At 57.2% G+C, this 8,190-nt stretch overlaps 1 protein-coding gene across 3 annotated transcripts in view; it reads left to right on the top strand.

Annotated features, from left to right (window-relative positions):
• DOP1B (DOP1 leucine zipper like protein B) overlaps nt 1–5,593 on the top strand; it is an 83,236-nt gene extending 77,643 nt beyond the window's left edge. For 2 of the 3 annotated variants that reach the window (XM_055125470.1, XM_055125471.1), the window contains exons 33-37: nt 1,958–2,094; nt 3,049–3,104; nt 3,314–3,454; nt 4,335–4,464; nt 4,979–5,593. In XM_055125470.1, coding sequence (XP_054981445.1) covers nt 1,958–2,094; nt 3,049–3,104; nt 3,314–3,454; nt 4,335–4,464; nt 4,979–5,230 — 716 coding nt within the window. In that variant the 3' untranslated portion in view covers nt 5,231–5,593. Of the gene's footprint in view, nt 1–1,957; nt 2,095–3,048; nt 3,105–3,313; nt 3,455–4,334; nt 4,465–4,978 lie in introns of those variants that run through there. The other variant, XR_008628465.1, reaches the window with a different exon arrangement.
• Nucleotides 5,594–8,190: the final 2,597 nt, after the last annotated feature.

Below are 8,190 nucleotides of genomic sequence, written 5' to 3' on the forward strand. Positions count from 1 at the left end.
CGGGGTGTTTTGCCCTTGGAGTTAGCAGGGAAAGAGACTATGATCTGCTTCTGGGCCCGCAACCAGGCGCACCAGCCGCTCTGCCAAATGTCCGAGTCCCCGGCCGCGCCATGCCCTGGGAGCAGCCCCCGTGCCCGCGCCTGCCGCCCCCAGCTGCCGAGCAGACGCCGTCTGCTGGAACCACCAGAGACGCTCACTTGGCAGCCCCGCAGCCCTGGCCTGCTTCCGAGCTGCAGCCTCCGACCCGGCGCCATTTGCCGCAACGCAGGCACAGGGCCGAGCGCCTGGGGCAGGGGCTGCCCTGGAGCTGGAATAGGGATGGGGACGGGGACTGGGAGCCTCGCCAGCACGCATGTCGGGAACCTTCCAGAAGCAGCAGCTCTCTCCCTGCACCCTCCTGGGCTCTGGCTGCCGGGGTGGGGGTGGGCTTTCTGCCCTCGTGGCTCCACGCCGCCCCCCCCCATAGCTCTTTCTCCACCTCCCCCAGCCAGGGGGAAACGGTTGGCGCGGGTTTGACTGTCTTAACGAGGGAAAAGTCTGTCGGCTTGTAGGGCAGGAGAGATGGTGCCATGGGGAGGGCACTTCCGTCCCCAACACCGTCTGACGACCCCGAGCACAGAGCTGGGAGTAAGCCCTAACCACTTGCAGGGGTGTCACACACACACACACACACACACACACACACACACACACACACACACACACACACACCCCGCGCACGCGCACAGTCAACACAGGATCCTTCCTTTCAGTCAAAGGTGAAAGTCCGAATAAAGCAGGATCATTTCTGTCGTGCTACGGCACCTCTGAACTTGGCGTGGCCAAAGGGCAGCTGCCAGCTATTGCAGGGGCAGCTCCTGAGGAATGTGAATCGCAGTGGACACGTGGCGAAGGGAGTCAAGATTCGAACCCACAGCTCCTGCCCGCATCTGGGGGCTCTGTCCCCTCCCCCCTCCCACTGCCCCCTCTGCCCTGACCCTGCAGGACCTGTGGTTTCTGGGCCGTGGCTCACCCTGGCTTCTGGGTTCCGAGCCACGCTCTGCCCTTTAGCGGGACCACGACCTTCACAGAGAGGTGACGGGGGTCCAGCCGGAGGTGTAAACACATTGTCCCTAGCAGGGCGGGGTCTCGGGCACTGTGCTGGTGGGGAGGGGGCATTAATTTTGTCCAGCGGAACCATGAATGGTGTCGGTGTCAAGTACAGTTGACACCAATGTTGCAGAGCACAGAACCTCAATCAATACAAAAGATTTTGTGGGGGTGCAGCGTACCGGGCAGAGCTCAGGGCTCACTCCTGGCTCCGCACTCAGGAGTTACTCCTCATAGTGCGCAGGGGACCCTATGGGACGCCAGGGATCGAACCTGGGTCAGCTGCATGCAAGGCAAAGCGCCTTACCTGCTGTACTATAGTTCCAGCCTCAATACAAAAGAAGTTTTAATTAACAACAATAATAATTGGACTGGAGAGACAGAATAGTGGGTGAGGCACCTCCTGGCGTATAGCTGACCCCGCTTTGAATCTCAGTAAGCCGCATGTGGTACCCTCCGTGGGTGATCCCTCCCTGTACTCACTGAGCACTGCTAGGTGTGGTCTCCAAATTTTAAAATAATAAGGATTAACACTATTGTAATCATGTTACCTAAGCCACAGTCAGGATTTTAGCCAGAGCAATAGATAATAGAGCATACCAGGAGTGACCCCAGGGACCCGAAGTGTGACCCAAACATCGCCCCCCACCCCAAAAAAAGGACCAAGACTGGGCGGAATCCAAAACTTTCTAAACAAGCCAAAAATGCAGATATTTTCAAACAAGAAAATTTTGTTTGAAACAAATTCTCTTAAAGACTGCGTGTTGTCTAATGCCAGAGCAGGGATTTTTCTGCTTTTGTCTTTGGACTAGCAAGAAGCATCCCGGCAACATACTGGTCTGACGTCTTTAAAATCTTCTTTCTTTAGAACGCCTGACGGACAATCTCCGCGTGGGACCGACGTCCACAGTCGCTGCTCAGATGTTTCTTTTTTTCAGAGTTCTGCTGCTCAGAATATCCCCGCAGCATCTGACCTCTCTGTGGCCCATCATGGTCTCTGAGTTAGTAAGTGCCGCATTTTCCTCTTGGGGACTACTAGGGGCCAGACACCGGTGCAGTGGGGACGGTGTTCACCTTGCCCCTGGGAGCCCGGCATCCCGTATGGTCCCCTGAGCACTGCCAGGAGTCATTCCTGAGCACAGAGCCAGGAGTAACCCCTGAGCACCACTGGGTGTGACCCAGGAACCAAAAATATGTGAAATCAGGGGCTTTTTCTGTTCTGCTTGAGGGGTCGGGGGTGTGGCTCAGTGGTAGTCCGCTCAGCCTTGAGTTTGATTCCTGACGCTTGCCTCCCACCCAACCACCACCCCCAAAAAAATAAATAAAAATAGGGCCTTTATTTGGGTCCAGTAGTGGAGTGCTGCCTACCTCTGGTGTGCAAGACTCGGGTTAGATCTCCTCATCCCAAACTAGAAATAAATAGCTTAAATCAAAAGCTTCTCTAGGAGTTACGGACTAATCCCTAGCTAATTGTGTCTGCCAGACTTTCAGCTGGAAACAGTCTGTTCTTGGTTAAATGGGAAGGTTTCTCCTATCCTGTAGTCTGTTTTTGTGTGTATATTAACATGTTAAACATCAGGCAGGGGCTGGAACGATAACAGGGTATGGCGTTTGCCTTGTACATGGCCTAACTAGGTTCAATCCCCAGCATCCCATATGGTTCCCCATGTCCAGCCAAGAGCAATCCCGAGCATAGAGCCAGGGGGTTACCACGGAGCACCGTCAGGTGTGTTCCCCCAAAACAAACAAACAAACATCAAGCCAGGGACAGGAGCTGGCTCAGCAGAGCAAGAGCTTGCTTTTGCACGCCGCTGGCCCTGCCCCCCTGCCCCATAGATGGTCCCTGCAGGCCTGTCCAGGATGGTCCCCGAGCACAGCCAGGGTGACTCAGAAGCAAAAACACAAGTGAGTCATGTTGAAGCACTCCAGATAGTGACCCGAATGCGTGTTCTCGTTCAGATTCAGACCTTCCTGCAGCTGGAAGAAGAGCTGAAGGAGGAGGAGGAGTCTTCGAGGTACGAGGTCACGGGGGCCGTGTGCGGGGGCGAGCGACCGTCCACGTCAGCTGTGGGCCCCTCTCGGGCTCCATCATTTGTTTCCCGGAGTCCTTGACGCGGGAATCAGAGGTGTCCAGTGTTCCTCAAGGGGCAGGACGTCCTTCCGGGCACGTGGCCGAGGCAGGTGAGGTGAAGGAGTTTGTAACCAGTGTCTGTGTCCTCTGCAGAAACAGCAGCAAACCGGGCCGGGCGAAAGCCCCCGAGGCCGCGGGGGAGCCCCCCGCCAGCGCCAGCGTGTACCTGTCAGCCTGCAAATTCCTGGACACGGCCCTCTCCTTCCCCCCCGACAAGATGCCGCTGTTTCAGGTGTAAGTCTCTTAGGCCCGTGGGTGCTTTTCCTGGGGACCCCTCGCTCTCCCTCTGTCTTCCCTGGTCAGTCTCTGTGGGTGGGTTTCTTCAGAGTCTCTCCCTAGTGGCGCACCCGGCTGCATTCGCCTAGACGCCTCTTGTCTCAAATGAGATGAGCGGGACATGCCATCCCCAGCTCACTCTGCCCCTGATTTCATTTCCTGCCAGCCCCAGATGTCGTTTCTCTTGGGCCCATCTCCCCAAAAGGCAATAGCACAGAAATGTTAGTGCTTCACATATGGGTTCTGGGGCTAGATAGTACAGCTGGGAGGGCATTTGCCTGGCACATGGCCTGCCCGGGTTCATTCCCCAGCGTCCCATACAGTCCCCTGAGCAGCGCCAGGAGTGATTCCTGAGTGCAGAGCCAGGAGTAACCCCTGAGCATCAAAACAACAACAAAAATAGATTCTCACAAAAAGGATGGGGGTTCTCTTTAACTACCAGTTGTTTTGTGAAAGGAACCATTGTAAAAGGTCACATCGCGGGGCCGGAGAGACAGTGCAAGGCCCCTGCCTGATGCGTAGCTGGACCCAGCACTGCTGGGAGTGATCCCCGAGCACCATACCTGGAGCAAGCCCTGAGAGCCCCCAGGTGTGGCCTGAAAACCCAAAAGGAAATAAATGGCCACAGACTAGATTATTTCATCTGCATGATCTCCTGCGAAAGCAAAACTATAGAATGCCAAGACGAGGAAGATGGGGGTCGGGGGGGGGGTACAAGGGCGGTGGCCAAAGCGGGCGGGGGGAGTCCCAGGGGCGCTGACACTGCCCAGGGCCCATGTGTGCATCCTTTCCGTGGCGGTGTCCGGAGCCTGCCTGACCTTGGGCTCCTCCCCTCCAGGTACAGGTGGGCCTTTGTTCCAGAGGTGGACACAGACGGCCCTGAATTCCTGTCGGAGTCGGACGAGAGTCATCAGGAGTGCACGCCCCACACTGTCCGGATCCTCAAACTCCTCAAGCTGAAATACGGGGTAAACGGTCTCCCTTCTTCTCAGGGCTGAGGGGCGGGACACGCGCTTCCGGAGGCCGCTAGGTCGGTGCCGCGGCTCCGGCCGTCCAGAACAGAGCTGGCTCTCAGTGCCGTGCTGATCTTTCTCACTTCTGTCCACCACCCGGGCAGCAGCTTCGCGACCCCGGTCTGGACAACCCAAGTTATGTGGAAGTACTTTCCCCAGGGGCAGAGCGACAGGACCGCTGGCCTGCACGCGGCTGACCTGGATTCTACCCCCAGCACCCCGTAGGCCCCATATGTTCCCCCCAGTCCCTGCAGGCAGGGTCTCTGAGCACAGAGCTGGGAATAAGCCCTGAGCACGCTGGGCGTGGCCGCAAAGCAGGAACAGCAGCAGCAAAAGTAGTTGGCCCCAGTCCAGTCCTTCCATGGCCGGGGCCGGGCCTGGGGCAGGGTGCCCGGGAGATGTTCTGGGAGGACCGCGAGTTCCCACCCTGCCGCTTGCTGACTCCTCCATCCCCTCTGTGCTCCCACAGGAGGTTGACGGCGCGGATGAGGTCACCCTGAAGAGGGAGTTTCCCCTTCTGCGCCAGCATTCTGTCTCCAGCATGAAGCAGTTGATGCCGTTCTTCAGAACGCTCAACCACGCGTTCAGAACCCAGAGCAGACTCCCTGCCGCCGGCCCCGGCCCACCGTCCTCCGAGTTTCCCATCACCGACAGCCCGAAGGTCCTCAGGCAGCTGGAGGAATGTGTGGAGTACGACTTTCTGGAGCATCTGGAGTGCTGACCGCCGGGAGCAGAGTCCAGGGAACACTTGCTGGCTTCTGGGGGAGAGCCGGGCCTGCAGCCGTTCCGTGTCTGGGCTCCAGACGCACAGACCCGGCCAGCGGCCTGTTTCAGACTGACATGAGTTACACTGGGTTTGGCACTTGGGGCACGGGGTGGTGCCCCCAGCCTCCGCACTGGGCCAGGCTCAGCCGTCTCACTGTCTCTGAAGGAGGCAGGGGTCAGGGTCACGCTTTGAAACAAGCCTGTCCAAGTCGGGGGGCGAGCTCCAAATATCTGGGGCCGGCACGTCCCCCTTGTAACATACTTGGGTCTGAGTCGAGTTTTCTTCCTTATCTTATGTAAATAAAATAAAGTTAATATATCCTCTAACGGCACTGCCGCCTTTGTGATGGGAACTGGGAGGCGGAAGACATCGGGGCATCGGTCTTAGCGCGGACACAGGGGTCTGTCTCAGCAGAGGTGCTCTACAGAGTTCAGGGTGCCGAATTTTCTTTACCTTTCAGGTCCTTTAAGATGTTTGAGGCCTGGAGCCATAGTACATAGTACTGTACATAGTACGGGGAGAGCGCTGGCCTTACTTGAAGCCGACCCGGGTTCGATGCCCGACATCCCATATGGTCTGAGCCAGGAGTGACCCCTGAGCCCAATAAACTAAAATAAAATGTTTATTTGAGGAGCTGGAGAGACCGTTCAAAGGGCCAGAGCATGTACTTGGCACAGGCAGGCCTGGGATTTGATCCCTGTGGCTGCTGGGGAGAAATGAAAACTGAACGTGCAAACTCTGACACTGCATCTGAAAACAAAGGCCTGTTTCCTGAGAGTGGCCACTGCCTCTTCCCGCCGCTATTCAGCAGCGGCAGGCCCGGGCGGGCATCTCAGCGCATCTCACTGCTGCCCTTAGGACCGTGTCATCGACGTACTTCCGCAAACCCTGACAGCGACAGCCTCCCTACACCTTGCCAGCACTTTGCCTCCACACACTGCCTCAGAGCCTCTGTGCCGGGCCCCGCTCGGGAACAGCCGTCTTTGGCTCCGCCCTCCTGGGGTCTCCTTGTCACCCGGAGACCCCCTCGGATCTCAGAACTAGCCCTTGTGCAGGCACAGAATAACCTGCAGCGTGTCTCCCCCTTCCCAAGCCCTGCGTCTGGGCCGGCGCCCTCGCCTCCAGGGCCGTGTGCACACCCTCCCCGCAGCCAGCACACACGCGTGTGTCCAGGATTGCAGGCAGGCCGGGAGGTGATGCCCGGGGCCGGAGCACACGCTGTGCACACACGAGGCCAGGTTCCACCCCTGGCACCCCATGCTCCCCTGAGCAGCGCCAGAAGTAACCTAAACAACACAGTGTATGGTGCAACTGCCCCCGGCCCCAACCCCACTTACAGTCACACACAGTCACACGGAGACCTGGAGACACATTCAAAGGACCAGAGCGCGTGAAACTTTGAGCCCCAGCACCGTGCAGGGAGTCCCCCAGAGCACCACCATGGGTGGTCCCAGAGCCAAGTTCTAAGGGAAGAGCTTTGACAAACATCATCTGAAGCGGCAGAAGAGGATGGAGGGAGTCCAGGGGTGAAGGAGCATCTCTGGGATGTAACCAACCCCAGCTGGCTCCACAGCACTGCACGTCCCCCAAGCATCACCAGGGTTAGCCCCGGAGACCCCCAACCCCTCAGGAACTGAGCAGCAGCGCATCCTTGGGTCCCTGTGGAGGGCTACCGGCCCAGCGAGCTGAGAATCCCCTTGGGGCCCCCTGGGCGTCCTGAGCACTGCCTGGGAGGCTCCCCACGAGAATTCGGTTCCTGAAATGTTCAACAGTGAAGTGTAAAAGTATCGATTCAATGTATGAACCTCATTTCTACCAGGAGTTAACTCTGACCTGGGTTGTAAGGCGCTAGCCATACCCCGATGAACAGCATCCAAGTGGTGTGTGCACTCCCCCAGCATAAAAGGCAACGGTTGGCTGGGGTCAGCATGATGGCACAGCAGGTAGGGCACTTGCCTTGCATGCAGTCAACCCAGATTCGATCCCCTGGACCCCATATGGTTTCCTGAGCACCACCAGGAGTAATTTCTGAGTACAGAGCTAGGATAACCCTGAGCACCAAGCATGCCTTCAAAACAAACGAACTTAGGGGCTGGAGTGATAGCACAGCGGGGAGGGGGTTTGTCTTGCATGTGGCCGACCCGGGTTCAATTCCCAGCATCCCATAGGGTCCCTTGAGCACTGCCAGGAGTAATTACTGGGTGCAGAGCCAGGAGTGGCCCCTGTGCATTGCCGGGTGTGACTCAAAAAACAAACAAAAAAAAAAAACGAACTTAAAATGACAAGAGTCAGGCTGGAGAGACAGTCCGGCAGGTAAGGTGCTTGTTTTGCATGAAGCCGACCCAGGTTCAATCCCCAGCACCACCAGGAGTGATTATTTCTGAGAGCAGAGCCAGGAGTAAGCCCTGAGCACCGCCAGGTGTGACCTAACACTCTCACCTAACACTTTCTCAAAAGTGACAGCGGTACTTTTATATGCATTATCTGAGTGAGTGCTTACGGACTCACTACATACTAGGGAGCAAGTCAAAGCTTAGTACGAGATGAGGCTGGAGCGATAGCACAGCGGGTAGGGCATTTGCCTTGCACGTGGCTGATCCGGGTTCGATTCCCGGCATCCCCTATGGTTCCCCGAGCACCGCCAGGAGTAATTCCTGAGAGCAGAGCCAGGAGTAACCCCTGTGCACCACTGGGTGTGACACCCGCCCTCCAAGAAAAGGAAAGCTTAGTATGAGAAAAAAAATATGGGAGAAACGGAGCTTCCTATGCCCACCAGTTTCCATGAGGGACGGCCCCGCCCTCAGCACTTGGCTGCCAGCTTTATGGAGCTGCAGCCTGAGCGTGAAGAACACGGAGCTGTTCTTCAGGAGACAGTGGTTAATGTTTGACGTTTACAGCTAACCGGCGAACCTCTG

The sequence above is a fragment of the Sorex araneus genome, chromosome 2 (genome assembly GCF_027595985.1).
Source record: "Sorex araneus isolate mSorAra2 chromosome 2, mSorAra2.pri, whole genome shotgun sequence".
Classification (NCBI taxonomy): Eukaryota; Metazoa; Chordata; class Mammalia; order Eulipotyphla; family Soricidae; genus Sorex; species Sorex araneus.